The sequence below is a fragment of the Lepeophtheirus salmonis genome, chromosome 12 (genome assembly GCF_016086655.4).
Source record: "Lepeophtheirus salmonis chromosome 12, UVic_Lsal_1.4, whole genome shotgun sequence".
In the NCBI taxonomy this organism is placed as follows: domain Eukaryota; kingdom Metazoa; phylum Arthropoda; class Copepoda; order Siphonostomatoida; family Caligidae; genus Lepeophtheirus; species Lepeophtheirus salmonis.
The window spans coordinates 5,695,324-5,714,855 of record NC_052142.2 but is presented as its reverse complement, the minus strand read 5'-3'; the positions used below and the strand labels follow the sequence as shown (position 1 = coordinate 5,714,855).

Here is a 19,532-nt window from a genome sequence, read left to right as displayed (position 1 = left end):
GTAACAATAAACGTTAAAAGCCTTTATCATTATCAATGCCAAGCTGTCAAAACAGTCTGGAGTTGAGGGAATGTACATGGATCTTATTTAAGTCTATGATAACCGTATTTATTGATTTGTGAAGTCGATCACTAAAATTTTATGCTAACATTGGATTACACAAAGCTCTGTAGGTACACTAGCTTTGGCTTTTCAAGAAACTGATGAAGCAACGATGACGACCTGTCATGGATGGTGTACCATCTATGGCGGTTCACTATTAAGTGATTGTGGTAAAAAGGTTGCGGACAAAAAGGTTGGGGTCATATTGTTGTGTACATTATCATGGTGAGACGAAAACGTTGTGGTTACTATCATCGTGAAGCAATATGATTGTTAGTAATTTCATTGCATACAATATTATCGTCTGAATTTCGTTGCAATTTATATTATATTCGGACGATGAAACTATTGAATGATGAAAAAAAAATGCAGGGTTGGAACCTTTCTAATCTATAATACACCCTGGTCCACAGGATGTGTAGGTGAACTTCATGGAAACGAGGCAAGTTTAAATTATCTGCCGCCACTTTCCTGAGTATCTAGGTACCCTTCTAATATCCCAACATAAACCCCGGCCCACAGGTTGTACAGGTGAAGTGCTGGGACTCTAGGTAGTTTAAACTCCACCACTGCCGCATTTCGAAGCACCAAAGAACCCTTCTAACATGCTATAATATATCCTTGTCACAGGTTGTGTAGGTGAACAATTATGCACAGAGGCAAGTTGAATTTATCCCTCGCTGCTTCTCTGAGCATCAAGGTACCCTTTTTATATCCCAAAGTATAACCGTGCCAATAAATGGTATAGGTGAATGCAGTTTAAACTCTAACGCTGCCACGTTTCTAAGAACCAAGGAACACTTCTAACATGCCGTAATACACTCCAGCCCAAGGGGTGACCATGCCAAATCTGTTTGGTATGTTTATACTTAAAGGTTATAAAAAAACAATGGAAACCCATGTAAACGCTTTGGTAGTCCTGCATAAAAACATTGATAAACAATTTTTAAACACGGGAGTGAGATCAGTGTCTTGCATTGCAATACTTTGGAAATAAAAAAATAATGTAAATATTTTTACATTAATATAAAAATAGACTGGTCCGTGGCCATAATGATTAGAGACACATATACCATAAACGGTGTTTATTTATTTGAGAAATATTTATTTCAGCAATGGTCCTCTTAGGAACCTCCATTTGATCAAATATTCATTTCGGTAAGCGACATTTCAGCGACATTTTCAATTGTAAATATTATGAAAATAAATTACGTCATTATTAGACATCATCACTTATCACCTACCAGAGCGGTGTTCAAAATCAAATTAGAGAAGTCTGGAAGGAGCAACTGAGTTTCTTATCGGATTTCGTCTCAACTCCGTATGCTTATTTGGAAGTATGAATTTACAAAACATATGGAGTGGGATGGCATTCAAAACCTTCGATCTATGGGTTCTCTTTGAGTAGGATCTTTACAAAAGGATTTGCATTCTCTGATCATTTTTGTTTAAATCTTTAAATTATGAGCCATTTTTGACTTGATTCTAAATTATATAACTTGTATTTTGTTTAGGAGAAGGTTTCACGGAAGTTGGGTTGGTTCTTTTTGGGGTGCCCTTTCAGCACTCTGCTAGCTTAATTGAATGTATTAATTCTTAAAGAACAAAATAAACTATAGGTTCTCCCTGTTATTAATATAAAATGTTAAAGTTATGGATTATTCTCGTTAAGAATATGGATCGAAAACCTGGGAAGACCTAGATGGAATTACCTTTGTGGATTTTTTAAAATAATTTAGTAACTATTTGAAAAATCTTGATTATTTGTAGATGATAGTGAAATTATTGTGCCAAATGATGATTTCCTTTAATTAACTATTACGTTGTTTGGTTTAATAGAAGTTACGAATGATAGATTAAATAAATAGTCACACTTATTCCGAACTAGATATAAAAAAATGCTTTCACCCTAATTTTTTTATTTATTGACTAATTAAATATTTAGCGCGTATGGCGATGTAACATCAATATCATACGAATATCTACTCATACTTACCAACATGGTTGTTTCAGTATGACACATTCCTATTGAATATTATATCAACTAGGGCTTGATTGATATGTTTTATGCGTCCCTGGTGATGAGTGATAAGTATGGAAATAAAATTTCGCACAAGCTCACTTCTCTAGGGATGACATTCAAATTTTCAAAATTTATAATCATAATTTATTCACATTTCTAATTAATATCATCTGATAAGGAGAAAAAACTGAACTACTTATCATAGATTTTTTTTAAATAATCGAATTATAACCCATATACGTTTGTTTATATCAATTTGAGATACTTCTAATAAAAGTACAAAGATTGAATATCCAGGGTTGCAGGGTAGGCTAATAAAATGCCTGACTCTAACATAAAAATTTTAATAATATATTTTATAGTCTAGAAGTACTATTCTATAGTAAAATTTATATTTATATATATATTTAAAACTAATAACTTTTTTTAGGTTATGTTTTGTAAAATTAAAACTTCTTCTCCTTGCTATTGAAGTTAAGTCCGAAGCAGAAGGAGGCGATAACAAAATTTCTATAAATCCAAGAAGTACAAAAATTCCAGCTAATACTGTGGGGTTCTTCATTGCTCAATCAGCAGAAGAAGTAAAGCGAGCGTGGTTTTATTGTAAAGCTTGTCATGAAGAAGTGAAAGATGAAAACAACATTAAAAAATGTAAATGTAAGAACTGTAAGTATTTCGGTTTTGATATATAATTTTAATATATCTAAACTTATTCTTCATATACCCGTTATTAGATATAGGAGGTATGTTACTTAATACTATGGTTAAAAGTAATCAAATATCAAATCAAGTGATTAATGGAAAAACGTCATATGTGAATAAAAGTAATTTAGTTATAATTTAGCTTAAAGTTTTCTAAATGGTTATATCATGGTTTTAATTTATGGCAGTTTATTTATTAACCAGAATTTATTTAAACACTAGTTGAACTAACAAGATTATGAAGTTGACTAAATTGTTCTAATAGTTAGTAAATATACATATCATTAGAATTTTTGTATTTTTTGATTCCTAAATTAAAATAGTTATACTTTACTTTTCCTTAGTTAATTCGGGTTATGTTAACATACATAAAATCAAAGAAAAAAGAGAAAAAAATAAACTTCTTCATTATCTTCGTGATAATTCGTAATAAATTATGTTGAAATAAAAAACATTTATTTTTAATTTATATTAAGAATTTAATCATCAAACTTAATTCGAACTTTGTTGTAAATATAAGAAGTACGTTCGACAAAGAGAAATTGTGTTTTAGAAAAAATTGTTCTTGAACACTTTTGTTATCTAATATTTCTTTTATGTGTTTTTTTTGTTATATTTCCAGACAAACATATAACTAAATTATTTTTTTTCAAAAGAAAAAAAAAATGACTTCCAAAAAAAAAATGAATAGCATAACCGTTATCAAAAATTTGTTTCTTTACAGTATTACTTCGTACTGAATCTTTTAAATGATTATAATTAATGTTGAGCTTTCTTTTCTTTATAAAAAAAAAGGAAAAGCTGTATAGCATTGGAAACAAATATTTTAAAACAAAAACAATGTAAAAGAAAAATAACTTTTTTATTTTTTTATTTTGTACAGAAGCGTAAATTTACTCTGTTTATAAAAATTTTAATTTACTTTTTTTTGCTAAATAATTTGTGCTAAAAAAGTAAATGCATTTTATAGACGAAAGTACTTTTTCCAAGTAAAAAAACATTCGAAAGAAAATATTTGTGAACTAATTAGTTGATTTGAAACGATGGAAATATGAAAATAAAATGTATAGTAGCTTTGATTAGAAATAGACCGACTACGAATGCACGATTCGCCATTCATGTGTAAACAACATTTTCTTATTTATTAATCTGATAATCTTCGTTATAATAACTTTGATTTGAAGTTGTTGTTTTTATTCAATGATGAATTCACATCCATCTTTCTGAAGTGAATGAGTGCTATGGTAGTTCTGTGTTATAACTAAAGTTGATAATTATGTACAGAAAAACGCGTGCAAGGAGAAGGGGGGGGGGAGAGAGAAAGACTTATGGTATCATTGTTTAAAATACTGATGTGATTATCACCTGCCTGCTTTATTATGATTTTTGAGGGTATAACGAAAGTATTTATTAGCAAAATGTTTAATGAAGATATACTACGTATAATTGACTTAGACAGTTTTTATCCGTTACAGTAGATTTTTAAACGTCACACTCCATGAAATTGTAATTCATTATGAACCATACTCTCAGAATAATAACTAATCAAACGACAAAGTAGAGTATTTCGAAATATATTTGAAATTCAAAGTTTAAAAAGAAGGCTTAAATTAAATATACTCTACATACTAAAAAATAAACCATCATACATTAACGTTAAATATACAACATTAAAAAATTAGAATTATATAACTAATAATAACAATAAATTATAAATACAAAATATTGAAATAATAGATTGATCCAAATAATATTTTCTTGTTCTGACATGAATTCAGTTAAATATGTCATAACTTTAAGTTGCTAAACACAAGCCAGACGTGGAATTTAATCAAAAAGATAATCACCCTTTTTTTTCTAATGTATAAGTTCCTATATACAATTGTGCACATGATAGATATATCTCAACGGATGAGATCTAAATAATTGTTAATAATAAAGTAAATGTCGAAATCATACAATTAGACAATAAATACAATAATAAAAAAAATGTTATAATTAAATCCATCGTAAAGATTTAGTGCAAAAGCTAATTATGTAGTAATGTCCAGCAATATTACTCCTTATTAAGGGCATCAAAAAAGATTTCCCCCCCGTTATGTATACTTGTATAATTGTATACTATTATCATGAAGGATACGCACAATTGCTAATTATAATGCTACGCCCAATGTAACTACCCCTGTAGTTAAGACCATTTAAGCAGTTGTTTTTGCCTTTTATGAGTTTTCTGAACACCATTTCTTGGGGCTTATCAACCATATCTAATCCTTAAGTGATAAAAAAGTAATATTTATTGACTATGTAATATTGGAAAACATAATGATCACACTCAAGTCTTTAAGTGAAGAAACTAATGTCAGACAAACTAGTTGCCAACCATCCAAAGCTACTACTCCCGTTGTTGTGACCATTTAAGCACTCGTTTTTGCCATTTAATGAGTTGTGTATCATAATTCTTGATAATTTTAGCTAAAATAGAATCATATTTTATGATTAAATGTTTACAAAAATTAATAGTTACTGTTAGATGGCACAAAATTCCAAGTTTAATTTCGTAATTTGGTGTGGATGACTGTAAACATGCTGAAAATTATCTTAACTTCACAATTGACAATGGGGGTATTTCTATACATGACATCATTACCAACATCTTCCATTAATTAATTATGGTTCTTCGGGAAGGGAAGAATTTACCCGTGTATTTCTCCATAAATTTTTTGAACGTAGGATGAGTAGCAATGGATAAGGTTATATTACATGCAATTATCATCTTTGTGAGTTCAAAGTTAAAGTCTGACTTGATGTATTCATCGTTAACTTGATTTTAGGGATAAATATCCATACTCTTGATATGATATGAGGATAATGAGTGGCTTGTAATTCTAGACAGGGGACTAAACGCACATTTATATCGACAAATCCCACAAGCCATCTGTTTCTCATCCGGTAAATAGTTTCCAAATTCTTGGGCCTCCATTTCCAGAAATTGAGACAGAAGGTAACGTTATTTTATTCACTTCTTTATCGACTATCAGTATTTAACATTATATTTATATTTAATAATAAAGGTGGGAATGATAACGTTCTTGATAGAAGATGTATATTATTTAATGAATGATGCCATAAGTATTTTTTCTCCTCGCACGCTTTTGTATTCTTACCAAAATTATCAGCCTTAGTTATACCTCCTATAATTTCATTTTGAAATTTAAATTAAAAAGACCTAGCCTGAATATATATTTTTTATTTAGGCAAAGCTTTCATCATTATTCGTTTTATTCTCACTACACCATCACAAAGTCAATAGAGTCCCTAAGAAAAGTAGTGATGTCAAAGATAAAGGAAGAACTTAGAAAGTAAATTTTTCTTGCCTTAGACGAGACAACAAGTAGATTCGGACATTACTTATTTTCCCATAGACGTCAAGTATGTGGACTCAGATTTTACCTTAATACTGAAAATATGGGCTCGAATACAGCTCTGAATATTTGATCTCTACTCTATTCTTTAATTATATTTAGTAATTAATACATGAATGAGTAATCAATTATGGAATATGTAGATAATGTATAATGAAGATGGAAAATAATTAATAGAATAGGTAGATGATAGTATAATATTGAGACTGAATTGAATTGCTCGGTGTAATAATCAATCATTTTCGATCACCAGTATTGATAAACAAAAAATTTAATTCAGAGATAAAAGTATTGGTATTTCTGAAGTAATTAAAACAAAGTGTTACTATTCTGTTCAGACCATGAACGTCACAAGTGAGAAACAAGTTCATTGGAAAATGTTGCTTAAGGGTTTTGACTGCTCTTACACAATAAGCTGCACCATTTATAATTAAAACCTTTAGTCTGTCGCCAAAGAAATCGGAGCCAAAAACGTTGTTGAGACTTTAGACTTCAATATCTTTAATTTTTCTCTTGTCAGCCTTCTTAACATCTTCCAAATTTATCAAATAAGGGCAATCTAACAATGATCATACAGAAGACCAATCACCACTGCAGTAATGGAACGTATTTTTGTCTAAGATGAGAATATTATAATTTCATCCAATTTCTTTGTTAGTCTTTGACAACACTACTTTACTTAAGGACTCCATCTACTTTGTGATGTCGTAGCTAGAAGGAATGACATTGCCAGTACAAAATTCCATGAATTTACAAGATTTGGATTACTTTCAATATGGAATGGGACATTGCAGGATATATGCATCTTGTTCATATCCTACATAAAATTGGAAGCATCGAGACTTGTAGCATTATAGTCTTTGAATAAAGCTTCAAATTATCCTCGTGAATACGATTTTTCATATGCTGTCGAAATTAGAATTATCTAAAGATTTTTATCCCAAAATCACAAAGGCCACATGACAAAAATCTGGAAGCCTTGCCACAATTCTAGACTTTATCTCCTTCATTTTCGGCAAAAAAAAATTAAAAATAATATTTATGTTATAAAATTGAATATTTTTTAATGTCAAAAAATTAAATATAATTGTTATATTTATTTGTTCCTGTTCCATGTTCTTATTTACTTAAAACATAATTGGATTTATTCATAAGAAAAGTATGAAATATTGGAATTGTAGGTACAATTAGAAATAGAATTAATGCATTTAAAAAAAATAAACTTTTTATAATATACGCATTATATTTCATGCAAATATTTTTTTTAAATCTTACATTAAGGAAGACGACAAGCTGTAAAATTAACATAAGTTTATATTTTTAAATGATTACTCATTCTTATTCAGTTTTTAATTAAACTTTTGTAATATCCATCACAATTATAGATTTAAACATTTTGAGTTCTTTTTTGTGTCTTGATGATGATGGAATTGTTCTTTGTTGTCCTACTTAATTTAATCAGATACTCTGCTTGTATTTATATTAGTATATTATATTCTCTTTAGGGTAATAAAATTCAACCATACTTAAATTTATTTAATTTTCTAAATCTGTCGATCCGTGGTATTCTTCCATTTCATCCAGTATATTATTTATAGCTCCATCAGAATCTAAATATAAATATTCCAGAATCTATAGATATTTTAAAAATACGGTGAATTTCTTCACTTTGAATCTCAAATAGTATGCAGAACTTTAGAGAAGATTTGCAATGCAAACCGTTTGAACTAATTTTTCGAGACATGATGAGTTTTCTATTGATTCTAATCTAACTTGCCTCAGAAATAATCGCCTCTTGAAGAATTTCTTCATTCAGAATAGGTAGTGAACTTGACAGGGATTCATTTGCCCTGCTTCTTGCCATAGCTTGTTTTAGCGCTTTAGCATACTCTTGAAAATTTAACCTAGCGTTGTTACAGCAAGTTTTTGTATGTTGCAGGCCAAAAAAGTTTTCACAATACAATTTAGTTCTTTTAATTTCAACTTAATGAGGCTCCTTTGGAATGAAAATATCTATAGCATGGTGGCAGTGTCATTAATAATTTCTACAGTGTAATCACTGTCTCTGCATACGACTTTATATTTTTTGAATTTGCGCTCAGTTTCTTCATAGGTTGGATTCTTCTTTAGGTAATACCAACTACTTCTCCAAGTTTTTGAAACATTGAACTGATTTACCTTCATCCACCGTTTTAAAGGTGTTAAACATTGTGATGATGATACTTCTTTTTCTTATAACATTAATTTTCCAGCTTGATCTAACCCAAGTTTTGGATTTTCTCTGGCAATTTCGTGCTCTTTGAATCTAAAGAGCACCACTATATCATAATCATCAATGTGTTTTAATCCTTATGAACGAAAGGATTTATATGCATCATCTTCAATTAGAACAACCAATATCTACAATTTATTTCTTCTTTCTCAGTCTTTTCTTCTTCAAGTTATTTCCTTTCCTCACAACTCTTGAATAAAACATCTGAGGAGTACCTCTCTCACATGGTCTATCAAGCGAGCGCCCTGACATTCTTAGCGTGATTCTTTTGAATTAAGATCAACTTCTTATCCCATCTTTTTGAATACGTATGATGTGATGCAATAGATCCTAGGGATCCTAATTGCCTAATTATTTATTAACAAGATAATAAGATGCAACCCTCAAAGTCCGAAACAGATGAAAGGAGTCATTTTGGACGCACTGGCACAAAACAATCAATATAAAAGCACTTAAACCACTTTAAAAAAAAAATATTTTAATGAACAATGAAGATTGATAGCCGCACGCGGCAAATACATAAACCTCTCCCTTTAATTTCTTTTTTACATGTTGAGCATTTAAGCTTTACATCGCTAATGTGTGTATTCAGATACAACAAGTACTCATTCATTATTATTTTTTACTATTTCTGTTTATATCAAAAAAGGTTAACAATTGTATTGAGAGGTCCATTTTTATTTATATATTCTTCTGCAAATTCATAAGCCAAATAGATTATAGTAATTATTAAAGCCTTCATTACCTATAGTCTTAATCCTTATCCTCTTTAATGTTTTTCTTAAGTAATCGGCAGCACCATTTAATTATCTTGAATAGTAAAACAGTTCCTTCAAAGCATATACATTTTTAAATAATTCAATAGAACCATTTCTTATCAGAGTGATTCCTAACCTTTCTCTTACTGCACATCCCTACAGCACTTTTCAATATCCTGTAGTGCTCCTCCCCCCTCCACACATTTATTTCATTTTACTATCTAAAATAAAAATTCAAAATTATATTGACATTATAACGAATAGTTAGTTTTAGTGAAACCTTAGCTGGTTTTTCTTTTTTTCAGAGTTCTGTTATTCTTGGATACATTAATTTTAAGCAACACACAAAAAATATCATTGACCTACAGAATAGGATGTCCTGAGTTATTTTTTATGTTTGTGAGACAAGAAAATGCTTATTCATAGAGGTAATTGCAATCAAATACTAAATACTTTTGTAAAGCCAAAAGAAACTCCGTTTTTATTGAGAGCCAGAACATATCAAGTGACACATAATTACATTTCAGTTTCAACGTTTCAGGCTGTAATTATGTGAGCCATTTTTGCAAGCAGAACATAGTACATGAATTCGGGGATTATTCAGGAAAATAATTTCTAATCTAGTCATACATTTCAACTGAGGAAGAAGGAACGTAGTTGTCAAGGTATTTGACAATATTTCCATACGTTCGTCTATGAATGCTACGACCTTAATATTAGCTGTGGCACCTCATACTTCATATAGAAGTTTAACATTTCCTAAAATGTATTTTTTTCACACTTTGAGTTTGTTCTGGAATTTACTAATTTTTTTTGCTGCAGTGACGATGTTTTTATTTGAGCCCTTCATGCTTGCGTTGAACGAGTTTAAAAGCCAAAATATATCTGCTAAGTAAAATAATTTATGTACCTACTTTACAACTTCAATATAACCAATGAAATATACAATTTTATTATTTCTGAAGAAAGTAAGAAGTTTCTATCTTTTTTCAGCAACCAATAGAGGCTTGTGATTATCATTTCTGATATTACTAGTGATGAAAATCAGTGAAAATTTGTTCGCTAGTCTGTTTTTTTTAAGTCGGCAAACTGAAAAGTAATTTTTTTTATCCTTAGCTGATGTCATTATAATTTAATTTCTGAGGAGTTACCTTTATTTTCCACTACATTCAATCATAGTCAAAACCTGATAGAACATTTGAATGAGATTATAAAAGATGCAGAGTATCCTTGAAGATTTGTTGAAGAATTATAATTGTAAGTAATTGTAACTCATAGAAGAATTAAGAATCGACATTGGAGTCATTCTTGCCTCTGTCCTTCCCTCCCTCCCCTCTCTTAACAGCTGCTTGTAGATGATCTAATGAAATGTTATGACAGCTAAGCCGCTCTCCTCCAAAATATTTTTCAAATGGTTAAGAATACCTTCTTGATTTTTGTTTTATTTTTCCATCACTATCTATTACTAACACAATAAAATAATATTATATATGTGATGAGTTAAATAGAAATGACGCTAGAAGGATTTTATCTCAAAAAAAAGGAAGGGAGGGATTTGTATTTTTCAACTAATGATCTTCTATTTCTATTCATAAATTATTTTGATTAGCCCTACGGAGATCTTTTTATTTCTGCTGAAAGATTACAAAAAATTACGATCACAATAAAAAAAACATATGGGTTCCTTGATTTTATTTTACAAGCAATATTGATCATAAATGAAGATAAGGAAAAAGAAATCCCAATTATTTTTTTCACTTTAATATACGATAATAATAGATAACGTAATTATACGTAAATTGATTTAATAATGTAGAGAGTATTTGAGCTACAAATATTTTTTTATTGGTCTTTATAGGCATGCATTTAAACAATCTTATTGTAATATAACACAATATACTGGAAAAATAATTTGTTAAACATGTAAAAAAATGAAAATTAAAAAGACTAACATAAAATATAGTACAATCAAGAGTATTTAAAATAAATATTTGGAAATAACATTTATTGATGATGAACTAAAAAAAAAGTGTTTAAAGATTAGCAATATGTAAAATTCCATCGAGTTTGTTTTCTTCTACTGTCAATAATTAATAGACTATATATTGCGTTTTAATAATAATTGCATCAACTCTCTCATTATTTGAGGTAGAGAGGAAATCTTCTTTGCTATTAACTATTTCAGGAGGACCATGACAAATTTTTTTAAAGACTTTGAGTATAATGATAATACTATAAGAACATCCGAAAATCTTTAATAAAATTCCACGTTGTTTAGCATTTAAATGAATTTTCCAATAGTCATCATATTCCCATAACTTTTTAATGAAATAGAAATTCAGAGATTTCCATAGAAAAACGAAATCCACAACACCCAACCCCTCAAAGTTCAATGGGTTATAGACTCTTTGGTGATTTATGTTATTTTTTTATTAATAATTTCATGAAGTAATTTTCTAGACGTAATATTTCCCAAGTAATACTGTAATTGAAACGTGTAAAACGGAAGAGGTACGTTAAATTAGGAATAACATAAATATTATATGGCCTGATCCTATACAATACTTTTAAATTGAAAGAAGAGAAGTAATAAATTGTTGCCCTAATTATCTTACAAATCTCTTTCCCATTCATTTTGCAACTTCCTTTGCGTATCCTTGATTCCAAGAGTTGTAACTTTGATTTTAATTTAAAATGAGGCCAAGCCATTCCATATAACCAGTTATAAGGAATGATTATTTCAGTTTTCTCTTCATTCAATAACAGACCAGATTATTTAGAGAATTAAGATAAGACCACAAACGGGTTTTTGATTGATTTTATTGTCATATCAAAACTCCTGCAATATATCATTGTTAAGTCGACTGCATAACATCGACATTTAATATTTAAGTATCGCAACTGAAAGCCTTTTATTCCATCTTTGTGATCTATTTTTTGTATTAACCTATCAAGACATATAATAAAAAGTATTGGAGACAAAGGATCTCCATGACGAACACCCCTGTTGTTATTACGTTTTTATAGTGTACTCATGAGACAGAGTGTCAAAGGCCTTGGCAAAATCCTATGCCATCCCTATTAAGTCACTGTTAGACTCGACAAGAGTCCGTAGTGTAAAAGGGATACTATCTATGATCTTGTTTTTTACAAAACTATATTGTGGTCCAGGTAAAATTTTGCTTAAAACTTGTTTATTCGATTAGTGACTACGAATGAAAATTTTTTGTAAAACCAATTTTGCATAACAAGAGGTCTTAAACTTTAAAAATATTTAGTATGCTATTTTGTTTCGGCAGCCAGACAATGTGCTCCTTTTAAGCAAAGTTAGGGAAAAAACTAACAATGAGAACCTTGTCATAAAAGTAGAGTAAAGATAGGCGATATATTTCTTATAAAATTCAAAGGTGATACCCAATGTACAAGGAGCTTCATTTATTTACTTTATGAATAGCTCATATAATTTCTTCTATTGACAGGTGACCCTCAATCATGTTGTTCTCTTCATTTGATGGTGAAAGTTCTATATCAAACCTACATCTGAAGTCTTCACAGAAATAAGTATTTCTTAAATTGCATCTCTCTCATTTTGATGTATGTTTGCAGTCGATACAATTATATATATTGGAGTAAAAAGACCACATTTCCTTGCAAAAATTCAGGATCATTCGATTCCATGCCATTTTTAAGTATGATTGATAAGTTATTGGAAATATTATTTTTCTTTTCAAACTTCAAATATTGTAATTTTGATTTTGATATATCATCAATGCTCATTATTTTCAATTTAACTTTATGAAAAATATCTGCTTTTCGATAAAGTTGGCCCAACATATATTTTTTACCATTTTCAGGTATTAATTTTTTCTTTGCATATTCTATTTCATTCAGATGTCTGCTTCTTTTTCTCAGGACGCTTTGCATCTGATTGTCGACAAACACCTTTTATTGGGATAATTTTTTTTTGAAATTCAGTAAAAACGTCACTACTATTCTTAACACTTGATTTTGTACTTTGAATTTTATCAATTATTCCATCATTCACATCAATCTTCTCCATTTCTAAAGAGTTAAGCTTCCAAAGACCTATAATTCTTACTTTCCTTGAAATAGGGCTCATTTTAATAAATAAACCACGATGGTCATCTATTTTAGTGTCTATTACTTTGTACGACTTTATTGTGTCCGTTTGATAACTTTTAAAGAGAAAAAGATATATTCTCGGGGACACAGGCCTGCAAAATCTATTTGCTGAAAGAAAACAAAAACTATGACCATAATCTTTTACTAAGTCAGCACAGTCATAAAACCCGTGGGTCTTTAAAACAGAAAAGAGGGACGCCGTAGCTCGAGGATGATGATCCCTTGTACGTAGAATAGAATCTTGACCATATTTAAGTTTTTCATAAAAATCTCCTCTCATTATGGTTGACACATGTGATAGAACAGCTGACAGTTGATTAGATTTCCATCAGAACCACGGTATTCGATTTTTGGCTGTAGTTTTTTTAATCAATAGTAAAACACCCCCTCTTTGGTTGTAAGAGGGACCTATCAAACGTGGAAAATGAAGAGTTGGATTCTAGCAAGCAAAAAAGATTCTCTAAAATACACTTCGTATCTGAAAATATAACAATATCAGGAGTTTAAAAAAAAATTAATGATCAATTTATATTTTCCCCACAAACTCTGAAGGGAATTGCGATTAAAGATAGAAAGGAGATCTTAATTCTCTAAATAACTATTGTGGTTGCTCATTACCTTCTGTCGCCATTAGAGATTCTGAAGAAAATATTTTTTGTTTTGGAGGCACAGAATACATAGAATAATATTTTCTTCAGAAATATCATCAGTAGGTTTTCCTGATTTTCTTGATGAAATATCGCTTTAGATTTTGTCCTTTGGTTGGTCTTTCAATTTTGCAACTACCATTTCTTTATTAATTTCTAATTCCTTAAGTAAACTTGTATTGAATTTCACTGCACATTTAGAAACCAAATTTTTACTTTGGGACTTATGAATTGGATAATACCTTGAGATAATACTGATTTATCAAGTGATTTAGTGAAAACATTTTAAATGTAGGATATCTGAGCCTCAGCTTCTTCACCAATAGCACTAACACAGTTTCTTTCAACCTCCTTAAGTGTTTCTAAAGATATAATAACACTTTCATTAGGATTATTAGCATTTTTATTTGTCGTTGTAGTATTATCCTTATTGCCGGTTGATTCATTTTTATCGATTATAGGTCCAGACAACTTTTGGATGTCGTTCAAGAGGTTTCATGCTTACATGATTGAATACACAATTGTTATTTTGTTCAGTTAAAGATATAATAAACGTTTCCACCTAAACGTAGAACTTACATTTATTCTTTCAATAAAGCCTATGCAAAAGACATTTTAGTCTTAATCATAAAGAAGTTGTTGTCAGGAGGTCGGTCAGTAGGATTCTTATTCATAATAAATGTCTATCACTACTTTCCTCTTCAATATATAGACAAGAAATATAATAATGATATTAATATTAAAAAAGAAAACCTCACTGTCTATATACGCTCGGAATAAATTGTGCATAAACCCCTTCACGCAACCTCGAAAAGAGGGTGTGTCGGGCAAATAAGCGGAAGAAAAGACACAACAACATAAGAAATGCAGATCTTACAGTCCACACATACAGAAATTAATGACAAATTATGAAAAAATATGGAATATTATTTAGGATTATGGAGCATTTTGATTTTCCTATGTATGTAAAGTGTTCAAAGTAATTTGATAAGTCTGTGTAATAGGATAACTGATTCGGAGATTTTGGCTTAAGAATTTTTTACACGACTATTTTAAATTTTGTTTATGCACAATTTACACAAACCAAGCTTAGTGGAAATAGAAGGTTATATCATAACGCTTTGTCACTGATATTTGACTTCCACCACGCTTTTTAATAGTGACGTCAAAGAGTATATCAACTATTTCTATTAATCATATAATTTCTATTATTTATGGTTTTTTAATATATCGTTGCTATTCTTTATGACGTCAAAGTCTATCTGTTTATCCCACCAGTCAGTACGGTACATCAAATTGAAAATTCTAGCTAGCCCGATTACATGATGGCCTATATCGTTTCTACGAGGAGTTCCAAAACAAATTGAAGTACATTTCTTTAACTCTTGATGATTATGAGGTAAGAAGAGAACTTGAGGAAGGAAACTGATTTAATATAGGAATGCTTCAAGGAGGAAACGGATTTAAAATAGAAGAGGGGTTTCATACGGATTCATGGTTAAAGGAGAGCCTGGAGTAGAAAATGGATTTAAGGTTGGCAAGATTGAGGTATAGATTGATTGCTTGGAACTGCTTCATATGTCCTTATTATATTTTTTGTTCTTGTTTTTACAATTGATCAGTGGTGCTACATATATTTCTTTCTAGATATTATTTCCTTTTTTCTGTTATAAGAGCTTCACCCTTAAATAATTTTCAAAAATCGAAATGGTTAATTCCTTTGATGAAATGAAATTCTTTAATAGCCTTAACGGTTTAACTTCTTTACTATAAGACCAATCCTTCATTTCTACAATTCCAGGATGATCAGAACGTGATATTATTTTATTCCTTTTATTTTACTAAAGTATTCAGATATAAATTTTTTTCGAATGGAATCATTTAACTCCATCTTGTTTTCGTAGGCTTTGCAGACAATTTTGGAGACGTGTTATTTACTCATTCAATTAAGTTATCAATTAAATATATACTTTGCTTATTTTGTAAAGATTTACAAATCATTCCTGTTGTGTCTTGACGAGGTTGAGGAGACACAAACTATTTATACAAAGGAATCCAGGAGGACCGAAAGAATTGAGGAGAGGAAAGACGTGGAGGAATAACACAAGGCTTGCTCAATATGAACAATTCTATTCTTATTAATACAAAACAATACTCTGATATATCCATATAATACATGGCTATTTATACTTATAAAGAGGTAAATACATTACTTTACAAACATATATATATATATACAAGAAAATACAAGAAATAAGAGAATAAAATGGAAAAAGACTCGAATACATTACAATTACAAAGGTGCGATTAGCAAACAACTTTGATGAATGATTCTCTACTTGAAAATGAATACAGATTTTATCCACATTCCACGGTATTAAAATGATGCTACAAGGGCCATAATAATGAAATTCTTGTTTTGACCTCTAAAAAGCATGAAAAAAATAGATGGAAGGTAAAAATATTATTTACAGATGTCACCCTCACACAGTTGTTGCACTGAATTTCAAGAGAAAAAGAAAAACTATAATGTAGTATTCCGTGGTATAAAAGTGATACAGTACATTTAGAGCCTTTCTTGTTATAAGCATATATAATTTTTTTTTTTAATTACAATATATAATACTAATTGCTCCACTTCATCAAACATGTATATGTGTGATGTCCCTACTCCTTGCCATATTTTTTGTAAAAAATAAAAATTCCCTGTTTTTACATGGAAATTTGTCTTTAAATAATAATTAAATATAACACTTTGAAGACGTATCAAGGCGTTTGATCTTCAACAGCAAATAAATTGATTTTATATGAAGATAGGAAATGAGTCTTTCATCTTTCAATAGATTAATATAAAATGGACTTAGCCTCAGAAAAAAAACCAAAAACAAACAAACAAACATTGTCTACCATTGAGCTTCATCTCTATTATATTTAGCATAACTGACTCGAGTGTTGTATTTTTTTTTTCATTTGAACTCATTCAAAATGTTTTTCAATGGAACTATCAATATTTAATGTCCAATAGTCTATAGGATTTTTAGGATGGACTCCTTAAACAAACAGGCTAAAGTATCCAAAAGATTGTAATATGTATATTGCAAACGTCACTCCACCTTCCCATAATTCCTAAGGGTGGGCATTTAGTCTTCCAATACTTAATAAAGGGATTTTTACAACAATATCTTTCAAAACCAAAACCTGTCATGATTGAACATATTTGTGGTATATGATATATTTACTCCAATGACTTGCAGAACGAGCAGCCTTGAAGTACGAATGAGAAGGTAAACTTCCACGAATAAAAACGCCATGCTTATTCATGAGGTTTTCAAGAAATATCTTGATACTTTCCCGTTGCTCATGAATAGATCTATTGTAAGGGTTGCTTAATGAATTCTCAATAGATCTACCACTTGAAATTTAGTGCAACAACTGATTATTATTGTCCTCAAGGTAATGAGTATGTAAACCACCAAGAATATTTTGGGGGCGGGAGTACAGCCTCTCCAGCCCATCCCTTTGGACACCCCTGAATGCTTACAAAAGTTATTAAATTATAGTATGTTGATATCTTAATCAGAGGTATATATAATAGTAATATAGAAAAATAATTTATAATTTTGGCCTTCATAATACAAGAACACTACCTACTTGCGTTATTAAGCATTCCTCAATACTAATTGATCATATCAACTTTATGAAAAATATAGGAATCTTGGAAAATGGATATTGGAGCCAGTGACCAACACGATAACATTTTTTGTTAGTGATACATACAACAGCCAAAAACATGGTGCGAAATTCATAAATAGATGGGTTCTATCCATATATACTATTAACTTTTCACAAAGTTTTTTGGTTGGGAGATTTGGGAAGATTTGAGATACACAGAGGATACTCAATCGGCAGTAATCAAATTATATTCAAAGATTAATTACTTATTTGAGTCTGCTTTTCGACTAAAGCTAATGCAGAAAATAACTAATTCCGGAAGTAATCCATAGATGACAAAAAGCTTCTTTATATGGCTGAATATTAAACTTAAAATATTTAAATATAGAGCTATAAGAAGTTATATGAAAGTAATTTTGATTTCCTCAGCCGTTTACATCAATTAGGGGATATATCATCTTTACTGGATGATGAAAGGCTCCAACTTCAAATATAATTTCTATTGACCAAATCATCCTGGTAATTACACTCCAAAGTAGTCGTAGTTACTCATAACTTCTACATGGAACATAAATAATTTGGCAAAGGCTATCGATCTCATCATATAAGGAATGAACTTGATTGATATAGGTTTGTCGTTCATTAATATCTTATCTTCGTCGAATCAAATGTGAAATGGCTTGAAACAACTAAACCAAAGGGTGTTTTGAGTTTTTTTTATTTGAATTTAATGGTTTAACTCACTTCACAAACTGATTTTTTTTTAAATTCTACGTGTATAAAAATTGTTGAATGGATAAATTATCTTTCTGTGTTTCTAAAGAATCATCTTTGACCCTTGACCAACTTCCCCATAAGAGAAATTAATAAATTAAAGAAAAAAATTATATTATAATTGTGAAGAAATAAAAGCAAAGTGTTTTCAAGACTAGTCTAGTTTTCTTTGTCTGTGGTTCTATTTCATACTTAACTTTTAAACAATGGAATGTTTGTCTGAAAATGAGAATTACAAAAGACAGAATCTAAGATTATGTAGTTGTCAATAATCAAAGTATTTGAAAGTACAGAATATTATCTTAATATGGTTTCGAAAGGAGGACTCACTAGTCTTAAAGCCTAATTTATACATTATAATTTCTATTTTGTTTAATATTGAAAAAAAAACCGTGTCTACAAATTAATGAATTTCAGATATACGTGAAATGTTTGTTTCTAAGTTATTTCTCTGGAAACTGAAGCACACCATTGATATCTTAATGGCTTCCGTAATAATTATTAATTGGATTGTACTACTAACCCCTTTAAATCATATACTTTAAGTGTAAGTGGTATTGGGGTATCCTGTATAAGTTGGCCCGCACGTCATACTTTCTCTTCCTATCTCGAAATTGGAGACAGCAACAGAGGATAGTTCAAAATCAATTATGGCAACCTTTGCAATAGTTAAGCTTGAATAAGGACCATGATTAAATACCATGATAGTATAAAAATACTTCAAATTTGAATTCCCTCTTATCCGAGTTCATCGATGTCCAAGAAGAAAAACGCCAGTACAAATTCCCAACGGATGGAATCCAAGAGAACTCCCCTTCCTCCGAATACTTCATAAGAGCCAAATTCACAATTTCTTCCACAAAATGAGACTTTCCATTTGTTTGCGTGACCTTTTGAAATGCTAATTAACCAAGCATCTCAGAAAATCAGCCAATAATATTTTTCCCTTCACTTCGCGTCCCTACGCTTGACGTACCAAAGTTCTTTCCTTACTATTGAAAGGTGCGATAATTGATT

General features: G+C 30.0%; 1 protein-coding gene across 50 annotated transcripts in view; it reads left to right on the top strand.

The window, feature by feature from the left end:
• The window catches only part of slo (calcium-activated potassium channel slo), a 291,323-nt gene that overhangs the window by 182,668 nt on the left and 89,123 nt on the right, over window positions 1–19,532 (top strand). For 29 of the 50 annotated variants that reach the window (XM_071892349.1, XM_071892327.1, XM_071892328.1 and 26 more), the window contains one exon: window positions 2,556–2,791. In XM_071892349.1, the coding sequence (XP_071748450.1) occupies window positions 2,556–2,791 (236 nt within the window). Of the gene's footprint in view, window positions 1–2,555; window positions 2,792–2,859; window positions 2,950–19,532 lie in introns of all 50 variants that reach the window. The other 21 variants (XM_071892309.1, XM_071892308.1, XM_071892335.1 and 18 more) reach the window with 1 other exon arrangement.